The sequence below is a fragment of the Prunus persica genome, chromosome G1 (assembly GCF_000346465.2).
Source record: "Prunus persica cultivar Lovell chromosome G1, Prunus_persica_NCBIv2, whole genome shotgun sequence".
Taxonomy (NCBI): domain Eukaryota; kingdom Viridiplantae; phylum Streptophyta; class Magnoliopsida; order Rosales; family Rosaceae; genus Prunus; species Prunus persica.
In genome coordinates this window covers 41,528,116-41,547,738 of record NC_034009.1, presented here as the reverse complement: position 1 = coordinate 41,547,738, position 19,623 = coordinate 41,528,116, and the positions used below count along the sequence as shown (strand labels likewise).

Genomic DNA, 19,623 nt, shown 5'->3' with positions numbered 1-19,623 from the left:
GGCTTTGTGACAGATATGCAAACAAGCTGAAGCGCAACTCAGACTTTGATCTGAAATCATTTCAAGAAGATGTGTTGGAAGATTACAAAATAAATGTCACCAAAATTCAAGTTTATAGGGCAAAGAGGCTAGCCATAGATTTAAATAAAGGTACTTTCAAAGAACAATATGCTAGATTGTGGGATTATGCAGAACAATTGAAAATTGCAAACAAGGGTAGTACAGTGAAGATTAAAACTCAGATTGTGAAGGGTGAGACAGTATTTCAAAGGATATATGTGTGCTTAGCTGCCTGTAAGAAGGGATTTTTAGAAGGTTACAGGCTTGTTATTGGTGTTGATGGCTGCCATTTGAAAGGGCCTTATCCTGGACAGATCTTGTCGGCTGTTAGGGTGGATGGGAACAATGGTTATTTCCCAGTAGCTCATGTAGTGGTTCATATTGAGAGTAAAGACTCTTGAATTTGGTTTTTCAATCTTCTTATTGAAGATTTAGGGATTACAAATGAAAAAGCTTGGGTAGTAATTAGTGACAAACAAAAGGAACTTGTACATGCCATTGAGATAGTACTTCCAATTGCAGAGCACAGGATGTGTGTGAGACACCTGTACAATAACTTTAGGGCATCACATACTGGTCTTGCTCTGAAACATATATTATGGGCTGCAGCAAGAGCTACAACTGTGCCTTGGTGGGAGGCAGAAATGGAGAAGATGAAAAATGAGGATGAGGAAGCATAGAAGTGGTTGAAGAAGAGACCTGCAAAAAATTGGAGCAGATCTCACTTTGAATCACATTTTAAATGTGATCTTTTGTTGAATAATCTATGTGAAAGTTTCAATGCAGCCATACTAGATGCAAGGGATAAGACAATTTTGAGTTGCTTGGAGAGGATAAGGGTGTATATGAATGCTTAGGATGGTTAGTAGGAGGTCTGCATGTCAGAATTAGAGATACTCTATTAGGCCTAGGATCTTCAAGATAATTAAAAAGAACAAGCTAGGTTCATCACAATGCATTCCTAAATTGGCTGGTGAGAAATTGTATCAAGTGAGCCACATTTATGGTGAAGAACTTGTTGTAGACCTTAGAGCAAAGACATGTTCTTGTAGGAGGTGGAATTTATGTGGAATATCATGTCCCCATGCAATCTCAGCAATATTTCAAAGATGTGAAAACCCAATTGCTTATGTGGATGATTGTTATAAGCTCGAGACTTATATGAAGGCTTATGAACCAGTGATTCACCTCATCCCTTCAATGGACCAATGGAGTAAATGTAGTCTTCCTCCAATTAAACCTCCACTTTATAAGCAACAACTAGGTAGGCCTAAAAGAGTTAGGACGAAGGAGCCTGGTGAGGTTGAAATACTAGCCCCATCCCACCAAACCCTATGCCTAAATTATATTGCCCCACCAGCCAAGCTTAGAGGGTTTTCAGTCAAATAAGATGTCGTGGATGCGGTTAAAAATGCCATAATAGAGCAACATGTGACAGACAAAACAATGAAACCCAACAGGTATGACTGTTAGACACCTTGTTTAGTTCTATGTTATGGTGTAGTTACATTAATAATTTTGTTATACATTTGCATGTTCATGCATCTTCAACCCAACGGGAGCAAGGTTCTTCTTCTAACACGGTAAAAGGGAGAGGCATAACAGAGGGAAAGGCATAAGTAGAGGAAGAGGAAATGTTGCTCAAGCTACTGCTTACCCTAATTCTCTACAAAGTGTAAGCTTTGGTTGCTCTTGTGGTTTTAAATTGCAAAAGTTATTAGGCAACTGAAATCATTAATTTTTTTTAGATGGCAAGAGGTAATGGAGAAGGAGGCAAAGGCATAAGTAGAGGAAGAGGTAATGTTGCTCAAGCCCCTGTTTACCCAAATTCACAAGAAAGTGTAAGCTTTATTTTCTCAACCATTCAATTTTTTATTGCTTATGTCATTGAAAAACAATAAAGATCAGTAACTTTTTCAGGTGACAAGAGGTAATGGACAAGGAGTCTTACCATCTTCACATAATGGCTTAGGAAGAGGTTTACCATTTTCAAAGCTAAGTGCAATTAGAGGAAGAGGCTTAGGAAGAGGCATAAGTGAAGGAAGAGGCTTACCATCTTCACGACCAACTATAGGTTTTTGTCATTTTCTTACTCATTTCACTAATTGCCAAATTTTCAACTATTATACACCTGACATTACTACATTATTTAGGTGGTAAGAGAAAGGGGACAAGGAGGACCAGCTTTGGACAACATTTCCCATGATAATAACATGGCCTTAATATAGGGGAAATTATTGATAAGGTTGTCATATTTTGTGTATTTTGGGATATGTAATTTTCTGGCCAGAGGGATTTTGTGACAAAAGGGATTGATTCTGACTTTAGATTGTGTAATTGGTTTTGAGTTTGAGGGGCTAAAACTCTGTAATTGCTTGCCTATTTTAGGTTAGGTACTTTTTTGGGCAGGAGGATTTTGTGTACTTTGTGTCATTGGTTTTGAGCTAGAATGGCTCAAACTGTGTAATTGGTTGTCTGTTTTGGGTTATGTACTTTTTAGGCAGGTGCATTTTGTAATTGGAAGTCTGTAATTGGAATTTGAATGTTTATAAGGATGTTCATTTTGTAAATTGCCTGTGTGGTCAAGAATGGAATGGCTTTTAATTTGTTGTACGTAATGGAATTGCATCTCCCAGATATTCAACTAACCTCAATTCAAGAAAATTTCAGAACACTAATGCACATTCAAGGGACACTAATGCACATTTCAGAACCATTACATTCAAAGGAACAAACGCCATAACAATTACAACTTCCCACTCATCACAAATGTTATAAACAAACTCCAAGACAAAATCAAGGAAACCCACCTTATCAATTGTCTTTGCCCATGACCCCATTTCAAAACCTTTTTTTCCTGAACCATTTCTTTCAATTTCTGCTGCAATTCTTTCTTTTTTGCTTCCACAACTCTCAATTGTTCTTCCTTTGCTCTACCTTCCTCCTCCATTGCTCTAAGTCTTCTAAGCAAACCAAGGACCACTTGTTTTCCTCTTGGACAAGTTTCATTGTCCACCCAATCAAAATAATGCATACCTCTTCTGCTATTATGGCAAATCAAATCTTACCCAATTTCAAACCTCATTAAGCAATTACAAATGGAAAAGAACAACTTTTGCAACTCAAATAATAACTTACCCAATTTTTATCACAAGCATCGAACCTCCACGAAGTTCGACGAATTATCTTTGTCCCATAGGCACAGTACCGACTCGTCCCACTTGAGGTCGTTGAAATCTCTAATGTTGAAATCTCCGACATTGCAAACCTAGGGTTCTAATTTGGGGGTTTTGGTGGAGCTTCTAACAGAAATGGGAGGGAATGCAATACTACAGTGGCTTGATCGTTTTAGAATAGGATACTCACCTAAAAATACGGTTTTGTCCCTCAATTTAATGGAATAGTACACAGACTTTGACAGATGGACCATCTTGGTACAAAATAAAAAGTTTAAGAACGTTTGAAATGAAAATTTTAGTTGGTGGACCAAAATGATACTGAGGCAATAATTGGGGGCCATTTAGGTCATTAACCTAATTATTGGTGTCTTTTGCAGCTAAGAGCACATACGAAAATAGTGCTGAAACCCAAATATTCTAGTAGTGTATGAGCTAATGCGCTTTATATTAATATATGTATATATATAGGTTAAATTTTCTATTGTACCTGGTTACTATGTAAATATAGGATTATGTACCTAATTACTAGGTAAATGTGAGATTATGTACATAACTTATTAGGTAAATATAGAATTGTACTTGATTATTGGGGGAAGTATGAGACAATATATAATCAACCTGACATATACCTATCTTGTTATTTTTTAAATGGAATGCGATCCTATATGGCACAAAAGTCAAAGTCGCCAAAATTCAAGGATTAAACCCAACTTCTCAATGAAAATTTGGATCTATATCATTTTTTCTATTTATTTTTTTTTATACAAACGATATTAGAGGAAAAGAGAGGGTAGGGGGGAAGGAGGGAGAAGGGGGGGAAATCAAATCTAGGACTTCAAGTGCAAGAATATATGCTCTAAATCACTTGAGCTACAACCCCTTGCGACCATCAATAATTGTTAGAACTTCGGAAGAAACAAAAATCTAGAGAACTAATTTGTCAATGCATACATTAAGTCATAAAATAGCTAGTAGTGGCGATGAAGACAAGACTTCGAAGGTAATATATTGCTTGTGAGGTGGTCCAGTCTAGTCTATGTATACTGTAAAATCTGTGCAACAAAGCTTCAAGAGGGACCAGAAGAACCAGTTTAATGGTAGGATCGCTCACAATTAATACTGAGAACAAGAACGTTTTGCTGAGGCTCCGTCCCGGACCTTGAGGGCCCATCTTTCCATATCTTCACATGCTTCCCAGATTTTGCTTTCTGTTTCCCAGTCCCATATGTCCCTCAATTTGGAGTTTGTACCTACTGGATTAAATTTACCCAACCATGTAAGCTTTCCCAACTAACAATCAAACGGATCAAAAGGGTGTTTTTATTTTTATTTTTTCGGGACATCGCTTTCTAAGAAAGAGTAGGTCTATTTAAAAATGCTTAATTACTGTTTTATCCCTTGAAACTCAAACTCGGTCTCACTTTACCACTAGAACCGAAAATACTTGACCTCCCATTCTCTCACTCCATCGGAAAAGTTACCCCATGCTCTGAATTAACTTTTCAGACAGAGTGAGGAGAATGGGAGTTTAAGTGAGAAATTTTCGGTTGGGGTAAAGTGAGATCGATTTTGAGTTCCAGGGGTAAAACAGTAATTAAGTCATTTAAAAATACTAAAATGAAAAATTTATACCCGAAGAAAAAGTTTTTTAAAATTAAATGCCTATTTGTTTGGCCCATGAATATAGAACAGCTGTATATAAGCCCATGACCTCTTATTCACTGAAACAGAAAATATCGCATACAAAATTCTAAACAATTTTAAGGAGCCACAGCTTGTTTAGAATCTGGGATTCAGAAAACTTGCTACTGTAATAATTATAGGAAACACATACCTCCCAGGAGAAAGACAACAGGTGCTTCTGACTCAGTAACATGCAGAGGAAGATACTGTTTCACGACAAAAAGTGCTGTTTCAAAATCAAGAAAGCCTACGTCCACCATCCTCTTCAAAACTCTGGCTTGAAAGGTTTTTCCTCTATGACATAGTAAAAGTTTGCTTTGACAATTAGTTTGGAAATAAACCCGAAAGTAAATAGTGAATAGAGTAAAAATCACAAAGTGCACAACAAGTTTATAATTATGGAACTACCAAAGGTAGTAGCACAAAGCAAAAAATGAAAAAGGAACCAAATCATCAATGAACCTGGAAGGATCCCTGAGCGGCGATCGAAGTTCTGGGGCAGGTATTAGCCCAGCAAGCATTGCAGACTCCCCCAAACTTAGACAAGATGGATGCTTCCCAAAATAGAATGTTGATGCTGATTCAACCCCATAAATTCCATGTCCCCAGTATATCTGTCATACACCTAGGTCTGTTATATGTACAGTCTTTGTTACAGTAATCTTTTCAAATGCTTACTTGGTACTAGGCAATTGTTTAGTTAAGACAAATAAATTAAGCAGGGAAAAGAGAGGTGAACAGCTAACAATAGGGCTACCCAATGGACCAAGCTGAAACTTGCCTTGATTTCAGTTTTCTCATGCTTCATGTTATAATTTGAGAAAAACCAAACCTAGCTTCTAAGTTCTAAGTTTGTAAAAAAGAAAAGGGAAAACAAAACCTCTCTTGTTGCACCCCAGCCTCCTTTTTAACTAACCTTTAGTCTCCTTCGACTGAAAAAATCTCCAACTGCATGAAGAGAAAACATTTGAAAGTGCAAACACTTGCAACTTCATTCTCTCAGGTGAGGAAAGAAAGATCTCTATAACTGGTTATCTTAAGATATCTGCAGAATCACTTGTACCTAGCATACCATACCACAACTAATAGAGAAAAGCATAAATCTTAGTACCAAAACGTAACCATCCAGAGTTAGGTGAGGGATTGATGTTACACATGAGTGAGATGAAAAAAAAAACTGAGAAAGGCCATCCCTGATAACTAATCTTGTATTTCGTTTACTTGTAGATAAAGATGTTAAACACAAATATTATATAAAATAACAGAGAGATCAATGATGAGATAAATGAGTATACTTTACCTTACTAATATAGCAGCTCAATATTTGCCCTTTTAACATTGTCTTCTCCAATGCTAGTGACATCACCATCTCAACCATTTTTCTTGAGAGTGTGCGTTCATTTTTAAGGAAAGTATTTTTCACCAGCTGACATGTGGGATTAAAGCAGTAAGAATAAACAGAATCGTTAATCGAGACAGTGAAAGAGGAAAAAAAACAGTTAAATATATATTTGTAAAACTGAATACTGAAACAACAAAATAAATTCTTATTAGTTAGGAACAGTATTTAATTAAAAAAAACATAGAAAAGAAACCCCTTTACACTGCCAGCGTAATACAAATCCAAAGCCACTTTTTACTTTCTTAGAATGTATCACAAACAGGCAACGAGTGAGCAGAGGACATATGAGGTTTGCTAATAGAAAACATAGTAGCATGCGTAAACCTATCGGCTAATATCTCAGGCACAATATTTTTCTTAGCAAACAAAAGGTCAAAAACGCAGGCATACAAGTGGGGAAATACATGAAATTCACTGTGCTTAGTGAAGAGGTAAGTGAGTCTAAGCAAAAGACAACTGATCCAGAAGGAAATTGTCAACCAATGCCCATATATATGATAACATTGCTAAAAGTACAAAGAAGAACATCTCACCACAGGCATCCTCATGCATTCTGTGGCCACCATCAACAAGCACCTTACCCACATCCATGACAACCTCTCTCAGTCTCTCATATGAAAGATCTAAGAATGCATGATCTACTCCGAAATTTCTCATAATAACATTTATGGCAAAGTAATACAAACCTGCTACATCTAATTTCCACACAATTAAGTCATATTACTTTCTCAAAAGAGCTGTTTACATGAACTGCACAAATTACAGCATTCAACATACCTTGAACCTTGTGGAAAGATGTCAGAATTATACAGTAGATTCCAATATAGAGTGAGAAAGAAAATTAAAATCCAAATCACATACATTTAATTCTCATCACGATTAACTATACACAAGCTGCTCAACTACTCAACACTATCTTGGGCCTGAAACTTGCTGTGAAGAGACGTAAGAGAAGTAATTACGCGAGTCCATTGTTGTTGTTGTAGGAGAAGCATTCACCTCTGGATACAACACACGATCAATTTGCTCAGTTCCCCTTTCTATCATAGAAGCCTCAGTAAATCCACGCCCAATAAAGCGCAAGAAATTCAATGATTGCAAATTTGGCCGACCCAAAGGGATCCCACCTTCCAGCATGCCAACAATAGTATTCATATTTGGCCTAAGTGCCGGTTCCTCATGAACGCAACACAATGCGACACGTACAAATTTCTCCACCTCTTCACTTGTCACCCGTCCCTCCAATCTCCAGTCAGCAAGCTCCAAGTACCTCCCCTGCTCATGCATCTCTAGAGCAAATAGAGGAAAATAAACAAGTGCTGACCCAGATGACGATGATGACTGACCCCCACCGCTGCTACTGTTATTCAGGCTATGGCTTTGCAGTCGTAATGTATTTTTCCTTCCACTCACAAGTTCAAGTAGTACCATTCCAAAACTATAGACGTCAGTTTTTTCTGAGATTGCAGAGTTAGTAAGCCATTCTGGGGCGAGATAGCCACGTGTGCCTCTCATAGTTGTAAATAGACTAGACTGTTCAGTAGTTAGAAGCTTTGAAAGGCCAAAATCGGAGATCTTTGCTTGAAAGTGGTCGTGTAAGAGAATGTTCTCTGGCTTCACATCACAATGGATTATCTTCTGTTCACACCCACTGTGCAGGTATGCAAGCCCACGGGCTGTCCCTAGTGCTATATCAAGCCTCTCTTGCCATTCTAATACTGGTCCACTACCAAAAAGACTGCGGTCAAGTGACCCACGATTCATATACTCATAAACCAAAAGGCGTTGTCTCCCTTGGGCGCAAAAACCTTTCAGTTTGACCAAATTGGCATGGTGAATATTACCAATTACTGCAATCTCACTGCAGAAATCTTTTTTCCCTTGAACACCTAAATTTATTATCTTTTTTACAGCTACAACAGTTTTATCAGGTAGAACACCCTTATACACAGCACCAAACCCACCTGACCCAATCAGGGTCTTGAAATCATCTGTAGCCACTTCAAGTTCTTCATAATCAAACCTCTTAGGTAAACCTGGGATATAGAAGGCATCCATATCCCCTGAAGAAAGTGAACCAAAATGCCCTAATTTTATCTCTTTTTTCTTTGACTGTCTCCGTCTTCCCCACAAGAGGAAACCTAGAGCCACCAACAGAAAGAACCCACTGAACGGCAAAAGCACCAGAGCAGCTACAGGAAAGTTTTTGCTTTGATTGCTGGGATTCTTATTATCACTGAAGTTTGATGGAGAAGATCCAACAAGAGCCTTGATGTAGCCCAACAGGTCATTTTTGGCTGTATTACTCACAAAAATGGAACCCAACTCATCTTTAAGTGTATAGCAAGAACCAGATGAATTTTCATAAAAAATTCCCAAGCAAGTGCAGTCACTTGAGCAGAGAGCTTGACAGGTTGACAAATTAACACCATATTTTACAGGCTCGGAGAAAACATTGGCAAAATAATCCATGCCGTAGTCAAGCCTGATATATGAAATGGCTGGTGAATTCAACTGACTACCATTAATGGTTGAGTTGCAAGAAAACGGCAAAGAAAAAGAACCACTTGGCACACAACCGCCAGTATCTTCTGAACCTGCATGGAAGCTTGCGGGGCATGAACAAGTATGGCTGGTAGATGCAGTACACAAACCAACTCTGCCACAAACTAATGGAATTTGACAATCATCAGCTGGCCCACCAAATTCTTGCTTCCAGTCAGTACCAGATAAACTTTTGACAGTAAATTGGCCAGAGGACTCCAACTTGGCAATTCTCAAGTCAGAAGATGACAAGAGTACCTGAATCACGACCACTGTTCCATTACGACCAAGCAGATGAAGACCTGTTCTGTCAATGGACATATATTCCACTATATAATTCGAGTTTGTATAAGCGTTTGTATCCATTGACAATTCCCAATATGTCTGTCCAAGCCATTGAAGTATCGCATCAGAATCACTTATTATGAGCCTGTAATCACCAATTGAAAAATTTGATCGAGTACTGGACAGAAATGACCCAACTGGTAAGTGTTGTCCAATCACAATCGTGTCGGTTGGATAATGAAAACTTTCCCAAAGGGAACCATTGAATTGATCAAGAAGGATAAGGTTACCCATTTCATTCAGCAGTAATGCAGAAACTGGTGACTTCAATGATGGAGTTGACCATACGGGATTACCATCCTCATCTGAAATGCTAACACCTTTAGCCGTTAGATTCATCTTACCAGAAGCTGATATGGAAGCATTACGATTAGCAGTCCAGATGACGGTGTTGGATGCCACATGGATGATGCACAAGTAGAAGTTGGGTTGTTCAGCACCAGGATTGACAATAGCAGCTTTAAATGTTCCATTTCGAGAGGACAAGAAGGCACCGCCGGCGTTGTCAACGAATTGAAAGTGTGAAGCTGAGAAATTCGGGTATATGAACTCTGAGAAAGATCCACCGGAGACGAGAACAAGGAGAACAAAAAGTAAGAAAACAGTAGGGATGAATAAGAAGGACCCCATGCAGGGGTTTGATGGAACGAAGAGCAAAAACAAGTGAAGGGTTTGACGAAGGGGTGTATTGTTCAGGCTGGAAATGGTCTATTCTGTTATCTCCATGTCTTTTCTCCAATTCTCCTTCTGTGTTTTACGTTAGCGTTGACAACCTCTCTCCACCAACTTGTTCCTAATTGGTGGACAAAGTAGATGTAAATCGTTTATTCGGCGTCTACATCAGCAGGGGTGGCAATATATTAAAATCTCAGTGCCGGTCAAACCTCAGCAAGTCGTTAGCTAAACGAAGAAGATTGGCGTGCCGTGCATTAACACCTTTTTATATCCCGACCATCTATAATCACACAATTATCATTCCAGTTTTCTATATTTTATCACCCTACTTTATAATAAAAGCATTACGCATGCCATTATGATTCAGCTGTAAAGATTTCAGTGCCAGGGAGACACCAGAAACTAGAAAGCCATTTTTTTTATTCTAACATGATTGTCCTCCATAGCACCATACCCCTCTTAACTATTCTTTTTTCATATAATCTATTCTCAACCATCAATCATACTTCATAAAATATTGCCTATACTCCACACGTCAATCAAAATAAAAAGAGCCATATTTTTTTTTAAACAAGTAAAAAGCAAACAAAAATTATACTTCTTTGAGTAAAAACATCGAACACATGGTCTGCGTAAAACGGTGGACAAAAAATAAGTACCTGCTGGGTAATCGTGCTGCCACCGCCAAGAGCCGAAAACGACACCACTGCACGAGCAATCCCAACTGGGTCAATCCCAAAATGGCTAAAGAACCTTCTGTCCTCGTAAGCAACAATGGCTTGCCACAGGTGCGAAGGGTATGCATTGGTTCTGGCCTCAGCTTCCGAAGCAAAAGCCACAAGGCCGTGCCACCGGCGAGGAAAATCGGGCAATAGGACGCTGGAGAAGAGCCGAAGGCAAAGAAGCACCAGAGAGAACGCGAAGAGGATGAAGATTTCGAGAACGATTTGGGTGCTGAATGGGCTTGAAGAGGAGCTATGGGAACGTGGGAGGAGTGAGCTGACTCGTCCATACAGTGAGTTGGAGCGAGTTGGGGGTCGAAAAGTGAAGGGGAGGAGTGGAGGATTGGGAAATGGAAGTGCGTTTGTGTTGGAGTGTTGTGTTGGGTGATTGGTCTTCAGAAACTGGAATGGCTTGGTTGAGTGGAGAAGACGATGAGTGAAATTCAAGGTCATGTTCGTGTCATCTGGTTAATCGGTTTGGTAATTAGAGAAAAGAAACAATGAGGATGAGTGGTGCTTTTTCTTTTTTCCCCTCCCTTTTATTTTTTAAAATTGGAACACAAGGGGAAAAGAAAAAATGCAAATGAAGTAATGGGAGGAAAATAATTTTACTTTGTAATTACTGTTCTACGGTATTTTCTTTTAATCTATAAGTCTTAATAGGGATTTACTTGAAAAATTGCAAAAAAATTATTGACAATGAGCATTCTTTTAGATAATACTAAAGATTTTTTTTCCTTTTGTTCGTCGTAAATGTATTCAGGTTGCGGATCTGTTAGTTAAGATTACACTTTTATTACTAATTTTTGCGTTTGAGTTTGGATGCACCTCTTGGTTATTTCTTTTGTCTTAAATTAAATATATTTTCCAAACGAAAAGAATAACAATGTAAATTTATCTATCTATATATATAAAGCAAAAGGCAGAGAATGGTGAAACATTCAAAATACCAGAAAATGTCCTTTGTTAATTCAAACATTAAGAATTGAAATTATTAATTAAATGAGGATAATATAGTAAATTCACATTTTTTAATATTAAAAAAATTAAAATTAAAAACAAAATAAGATAATAGGTCATACTTTTATGGAACATAACTACCCTGTTATCTTTTATTAATTCTAAAAATAAAATAAAAAAGAAAAAGAAAACCAATTGGCACATGCGTGAGCATATGTCAAGGGGCTAGTACATATAAAGCAAAAGACAGAGAATTGTGAAACATTCAAAATACCAGAAAATGTCATTGGTTAATGTAAACATTAAGAATTGAAATTATTAATTAAATGAGGATAATATGGTAAATTCACACTTTTCATATTAAAAAAAATTAAAATTAAAAAAAAAATTAGATAATAGATCCTATTTTTATATAACATAACTACCCATTATCTTTTTTAATTCTAAAATAAATTAAAAAAATTAAAAAAAAACCTCTCACAGGTGCGGAAGCGCATGCAAAGAGACTAGTTATTATAAAATACAAACTATTTTATATGAAAAATTCAAATTGATATTCCATGTAATTTGGTGGGTAATGTGGTAGTGTGGTGTTCAAGGGTTGTGTTGTTATTTGCACTTAATTCTCTTCATCAGTGCGATAATCTCCATCAAGTGGTGATTATATCTGATACTATTCATCATACTCTTAGTCTTGTCTATATGAATGATAAGTTATGCATCAATAATACTGAAGTCACTAATTATTATCTCAACTTTTAGTTTCAATTTCTTACTTACTATGCATAAATAAGTCCATAGTAGTCCAAATGAGAATAAATAAAACACAATTTTTAAAAATATTGCCCTTTCTAAATGCAATCCTTTTTCAATCGTCAGAATTAGCAGGTTCTATATATTCGATTCGAAACCTCCAATCCAAGTCCCCATTCATCATTACCCCACACATATAGAACTTGCAAAATTGCATTGTCTGCATCTTTCCACGTGCAGAACGAAATTGCACATGACAAGGGTTCCATTTTTGGATATATTATTGAAAAGAAAAGGTTAACGACTAACAAGCAAGGCATCATGTCTTCAAGTCAACATGATATTTGAATTAAACAAGAGAAGCTCTTTCTTTACCTTCTTTGTGATCAAACCTTACATCTTATGAACTATGCATATAGTTAAGTTGAAGATAATATCGATTTTGATAATAATGAACTGCTGATTTATTTATATGAAATCTGAACGTTATATCAGAACAAGCTTGTACTTATAGTTTTGCTAAATGCGATCATCGTTTGGATATGTGAACAAAAATAAATGCAGTGTACCTTAGAAGCGAACTTGATGTCATCCGATTATAGCAATAAGGCACATCATGTTTGACCCTTTCCCTTTATTGTTTGTCATTTTTTAGCAAACATACATGTGCAAAACTGATGTAAGCCTTGTTCCTTTAATTTGATGTGCTAGTCTTGCAAAGGGATGGTTGGCAAGTCACTTTCAATCCAGCATTCGCTGCCTGCTATATGCTGCTCAAAGTTTTTAGAGTAATGCTAAGATTGGTGGCATAAGCGCGAGTTTGTAATGCATCAACGATTAAGAATTGCTCACGAGCATATAGTCCGCGGTTCAAATTTGTATATATGTATAGCTGTAAGTCAGTAAGTGTTAGTGTATGATGTTTCTGGAGATTCATTTTAGCCTTCAATTATTCTGAACTCCATAAAATCCGGGTGACAACCATGCAAGCCTAACCCAATGATCCACATGAGCATGCCCCTTTGTTCAATCATTTACTTGATAATAATTAATTAGCCTAACTCCCAGTGCTAATCAGCCTATTAGCCTATAACCTATTTCTAATCAGCCTATATTTAATATTTTGTTATGGCCATATATAATTATATTGATATTCCATAGATTTGGAAGAAGCCAAAGTTCCCAAAGCGCTTGTGCTTGCTACAGTAATATTGCATAATTTTTCTGATTTCTACAAGCAAATAAAGTAGCTTCTCCCCATTCTCCACATGCATATGCTTATTTTGGAAGTCCAAGTAGACATATTTATGATAATTACAATAATTAAAGAACAAAAATTAATCAGATTTGACCTGGACATACAAAGGCATTGCAGCCGCATAGCTTCAATTTTGGCGGTTTCTTAATTTGTCATTGTTGACGTTATGAAGTTCCTGGTTTAATTTTTAGGTTAATTAGCTTGACAAACTGGACCAAGAGAACCATTAAATTAATCATTATAATGTAATAAATTAGTTACGGACTAAATCGACAAAGGCGACTCTTACAATATTATTATTTTTTCTGTTGAATTATTCGCAGAGGAATGCTAGTGACCGTTGCTATAATACCGACATTGGATTTAAAGCTATTATGAAATTTGTGATACTCAGCCTAATATGACAAGTTGGATTGTATTTAGATTTTAAAGATGTGCTGTTGGAGGAGCTGTCAAATTCAAGATATTATATATATGTACGAAAAGGAAGAAAGAAATAATGGTTTATTAGATGTTGAATAATTGGATTGCGACTTCGCTTACAACATTGTGAGGTGAACGGTGAACCTACCTTCATTCTCGTCACCCTGTATTATATTTATGTCCATAGGTAATAAATCATAAAATAGCTATACTGCTTCAGATTAGCTAAATTGTCAAAGAAGAGATCAATTATATGAATGCTCTCTTTAGTTTCATTCCCCCCCCCCCCCCCCCTCCCCTTTTTGGGAGAAATTTATGTGGTGTTTCCACTACCATCAAATACTCTAAAAGAGCAAAATTTTAATTTTAATTTAAAATTATTTATTTTTAAAAAGAAGAAAAACAAAAATTGTCGCTCAATGTACGTGTAGAATTCTATATTAAGGGACCGCTTGATCAAATTGGTTAGTTTAATTTAACAATTAAAAAATAAGACTTCATCTAAGGACCTTAAATAAGGTCCTCATCATATAATGACTAACGGACATAGGCCAATCACCCGTAGGCGCACGTATAAACCCAAACTTCTTTGGACCAAAAAAACCAAAACTTCACATAATCTATTCCTTAAATAAATAAATAAAATTTAAAAAATTGCAGATGTCCATCTCTCACTCTCTTCTTCAGTTGGAATCTCTCCAAAATACATGAAAGCCAGTAGTAAAACCAGTCAGCTAGCTGAAGTTAGAAAGTTCAGAAGTAGCTGCTCTCCTAGCTGCACATTCATCGTATATAAGAGTATGCCACACTGTCCTCATGTGAACCAGAAAAAATATATAAAGCTCCATTTGAATGGAGAGTTTTGAGAAACATGATTTGGATTTGACTAAAATGCTAAATTTACTACAAAAACTAAGAAACAATGTATTTGAAATAACTTTATACAATAAGTATTGGGATAAAATGTTATCTATTTCTCCATATTTGGCATCGCTCCACACAATCAAGAATATCCAATCAGGTCAGGCAATATCAGAAATGTTACATTTCCATAGAGTCGCTATAAAGGTATCATTTTTCAAAATAACACGGCAATGTTACAACACTATCATATTTGAGTTTAACCACACAAAATCATTTCCCGTTTAACTTATACGAGGATCTAAAGGCACACAAACATCTAGCAAAGAATAGTAACAGCTGTACTCTGTAAATAAAGCTGCAGTCGACCCAACTTTTTTATTTGGATTAAATGGGTACTCCAACTAAAGATATGAAATTGACTGATTATTGAATTTCGGCGTTCATAGTATAACATTTATACTAGTGATTGTACTGTTACCCAAATAACTTCTATTAGCTCTAGTTATCATACCCTAATCACCAATTTAGTACTTTCACTAGCCTAGTATGAATGAATAATTAACTACCAGACTTGATTACAATTAGTATGATTAACTACCAGAGGACCATAGCATTAACAATACAAACCTGTAGCAGCAATCCATCATGCCAGCAGCAGATCACTTCTTCAGATGCATGTGATTATAAATAAATAAAAATGCAAGATTGAGACACAGGGCATCAGTCTAGTATGATGAAACAATCGAGCTAAAGAATTTGTAAACAGAAAAAACATTAAAAAAACACTTGAGGGGTAATAGGTAATTGTAGATTTCAAACTATAACGAAAGACAACAATTCCACTTCTGAAATGAAACATAACTGAAACAAAATTTAAGTCACCAAAAACATTCAACCACATAAGATTTTAGGATCCAAACTACATGGATGACTGATCTAATTCGGTACTGATACGACATAAAAATCTAACATGTTCAACTATAAAACAGAAAGTTTCCAAACAAAAGATAAATAAACCAATGCAAACAAAACTTTCCCCTTGTTGCATCACCATTTCCTGCAGCCTCTTAACGGTTAGCCTTAGCAACTCTTTCAATCTCGTCCTTCTTCTTGATAGCATAACTACAGATAAACAGAGGAAAATAAATCAAATTTAATCAAACTGAAGATAACAAAAAATAAACTAGCCTTGAAAATAAACGAGCAACCCATGATCAGTACCTGTTAGAGGAACCCTTTGCAGCATTAATCAGTTCATCAGCCAAGCATTCAGCAATGGTTTTGATGTTCCTGAAAGCTGACTCACGAGCACCGGTTGTAAGCAAATAGATTGCCTGGTTAACACGTCTCAAAGGTGAGATATCCACAGCCTGACGCCTAACAACTCCAGCAGACCCAATACGAGTGGCATCTTCACGAGGACCACTGATTAACACAAAAAGCCCATAATGTAATCAGAAAGCAGCGTAAGCTAATATGAAATTAACCCAGAAAAAATATATATATAAACAAAATAACTATTAACATATTGGCATCCACCTACATACCTATTAACAACAGCATCAACAATGACTTGGATTGGGTTGAGGTCAGTGAGCAAATGGATGATTTCCATGGCATGCCTAATAATCCTGACAGCCATGAGCTTCTTCCCGTTGTTTCTTCCGTGCATCATAAGAGAGTTCGTAAGCCTCTCAACAATGGGGCACTGGGCCTTCCTGAATCGCTTCACTGAGTACCTCCCAGCAGTGTGAGGCACATAAGTGGCGTGTTTCGCTGGCACCACTCCAACGTAATCGGCCAGGGAGATGTCACTCACCTGAAAACGAATTCGAGGCCGAACAGGCAATAAATCAAACAGATTGTAGGCATGTACGAAAATCAACCAACAATGATAATATTAATCAGAACCTGGACGTCGTCGAAGCTCCAGCGGTTGAAGAGCTTGACGTCGTGGTGAGGCAAAGTGGGTTCTACTGCAGCAGGAGCCGGAACTGGAGCCGGAGCAGGAGGTTCAACAGCAGCCATTGCGAAGAGGATCAGAGAGAAGAGGAGGGTGCGGCGCTTAGGAGATGGAGAGAGGCGAAGCGGCTGAAGGGTTTAGATGCAAAATGAAATCTTTGGGGCTAGGGTTAGAGCTTAGAAATAGGGAAATGTGGCCGAATGATCTTTTGGGTAAATGGGTCAAGTCATGTGGTTGGGCCTAATTTGACCCAATTGCATCTTTTCTTTTCGTTTGTCAATGGACCCAACTGAAACTTGGATACGTATAAGACCCTTAGGGCATGTTTGGTAGGCTGGATTAGCCTGGACAGTGTTAAATAACACTTTAAAACCCACGTTTGGTAAATGAGGGACTAAGATTAATGGGATTATATAGTCCACAAATCAAAAAAACACCGGACTCGCTCGTCCAATTCAGTGAAGATGAAATGCAGTTCGCAAAATAGTGAGCGTGTTATTTTGAAAGCGCCAGTCCGACCCACACAGCGACCTCCACGAGCTACTCTTGGTTGATGAGTATCTCCTCATTCATGTCGGGCAATATGGCAGTGACCAGCTCTTCGAACTCGACGATGTCATTTCTGTTAGCGACGAGGACGTGTAGCTAGTCGCCGGTGCGCTTGAAGCCCAGCAATCGAAGCAGGGCGACGAGCTCGAGCTAGGTGAGGCTGTCGTCGGAGTCCATGTTGAATCCGTATTCAACTTTTAGTTATAATTCTGAAAACATCTTTTTGATGTTTTCATTTTAAGAGAATGGATTCAACAAACAGAGCACCGCCATCCAGTCAAACCCAGAGCTTCACCACCTGTACCAAATCGAAAATCAAATGCCACCATCAACAATATACATACCAAATTGAACCACCACCATCAAACCCAACCAATCTGCCTATCAAACCCAACAATATACATACCAAATTGCAGAGAGATGAGATGGGTTTTGGAGAGAGAGAACGAGAGAGGTGGGGGAGAGAGGGATATTTTGCAAAGAGAATCGAGGTTCGGAGGAAGGAGGAGTGGGTGCTGCGGCATGAAGAGAGTGAAAAAGAGGGAAGTAAGAAGAAAAGAGACAGGAGAAGAGGAAGAAAGAAACGGGCCTGGGATAGGGAAGAAGAAAAGGGGAAGAAGAAAGAACAGGACGACAAAAAGAAAAAATAAAGGAGATTAAAAAAAAAAATCTGAATTTTTTATTCGTTAAATTATACATTTTTTTAAAATAAATTGTTTATAAAATTTTAGCCTTTAAAAAGTATCATAATTTAAATATTTTTTAAGTCAAAATTCCCAATTAAATTTAAATATTACAAGAATTATTTTCTAGTCCGACACAGCACCAAACATAGGTCTTCATTATTTTTACAATCCAGCTTCTTAATCCGACACAACACCAAACGTAGGTCAGTACTTAATCCAACTTAAGCCAATCCGAGCTAATCCAAGACAGTCCCAGGACTTAATCCAGTCCATGACAGTCCACCGTGCCAAACGACCCCTTATGGGGTTTAATTTTTGGGGTAATGATTTCCTTACTCTAATTTTATTTACTTATATTTCTTTTTTAATTATAAAATGGAGTGTAAATGGATAAAATTGGAGTGGGAAAATCACCACTCAATTTTTTTGTGATTATACGAACACAAGATAAATTTTTTTGGACTAAATTATTTAAAGGTTTTTTTTTTTTTTGATCACAGTTAAAAAAGAGAAATGGAATACCTCACACATAGAACCAAGGTATTATAAGAATTTGACCATAAGATCAATAATCTGTAAGTAAAAGTCTTTTTTCACTAAATTAAACATCGTTGCCATTTAAATTATATTAATTATCTGAACGTTATTATTACTAAGTGAATTTATAAATGTTGTGGCTTGAGTTATTAAATTGGACAAATACCAACATATTTTGACTTACAAATCAATTATAGAGGGGTAGGTCAACGTAAGAGTGAAATAAAACCCAAAAAAATTGAATAAAATTTCAGAAAGATTATTAGATTTTGCAACATTCATAATTAATGGGGTGCACCGTCCCCTATGCTTCCCCCTTCATGTCATACTTGCCTAACCTATTAGCTGCAAGCATTGCGCTGCACTACTGATTTGACCACACATCATTTTTGTCAATTTTAGCACTAATCTTGCTGGTATCTTCAAACACCAAAATAGACGGTATCTTTTTTTGTGTTAATTATTTAAACCAGTACAAAACGAAGTTTGGTTTAAGGAGTTGTCTTGTCTCATTTTTATTTCCTTTTCTTTTAAGCAATCAAATAGATCTTGACCAGAAGTAGATAGAACAGTGTGAGTGACAAAGGCTTCAACCCATGGTAAAATGACATTCATTAAACGAAAATATTTTTCTAACAATCACAATTTTACATGTGTGTGCAGAATTTTAAATTATTCTGCTAGTTATGTTTCGTCAATAATCATTATAGAAGTTTGTCTAAAAAATTTCGTAACTGATGAACGATAAAGACATTATTTTAGGTAAGGATGCAATCAGTGTCTTCATTTAAAAAAGAGGACAAAGTATATTCTTAGGACAAAATTCAAAATATCTCCATATACTTATTTATGCTATAATGTCAAAGAAACTCATGATTGTTTGTGCCCTAGCAAAGTATTGTTTGAACCGTATGCATTTTTGATGATGAATTTGGTAAAAGAAGCATCCTAATAGTAAATTAGTAATAGATTATTTTGCTCCAACATATCTCTAGATGTGTGGCATGATGTCATGAATAT

At 36.8% G+C, this 19,623-nt stretch overlaps 2 protein-coding genes across 2 annotated transcripts; both read right to left on the bottom strand.

The window, feature by feature from the left end:
• On the bottom strand, positions 3,951–11,298 carry LOC18791793 (G-type lectin S-receptor-like serine/threonine-protein kinase At5g35370). Its single transcript, XM_020555205.1, has 7 exons — positions 10,548–11,298; positions 6,858–10,006; positions 6,223–6,348; positions 5,839–6,004; positions 5,385–5,536; positions 5,074–5,216; positions 3,951–4,492 (listed from the first exon to the last, which is right to left on the bottom strand). The coding sequence occupies exon 2, from the start codon at positions 9,841–9,843 to the stop codon at positions 7,237–7,239; it is 2,607 nt and encodes an 868-aa protein (XP_020410794.1). The 5' UTR covers positions 9,844–10,006; positions 10,548–11,298; the 3' UTR covers positions 3,951–4,492; positions 5,074–5,216; positions 5,385–5,536; positions 5,839–6,004; positions 6,223–6,348; positions 6,858–7,236.
• Positions 15,655–17,029, bottom strand: LOC18792525 (40S ribosomal protein S5). Its single transcript, XM_007223356.2, has 4 exons — positions 16,780–17,029; positions 16,416–16,687; positions 16,090–16,293; positions 15,655–15,990 (listed from the first exon to the last, which is right to left on the bottom strand). The coding sequence occupies exons 1-4, from the start codon at positions 16,894–16,896 to the stop codon at positions 15,936–15,938; spliced, it is 648 nt and encodes a 215-aa protein (XP_007223418.1). The 5' UTR covers positions 16,897–17,029; the 3' UTR covers positions 15,655–15,935.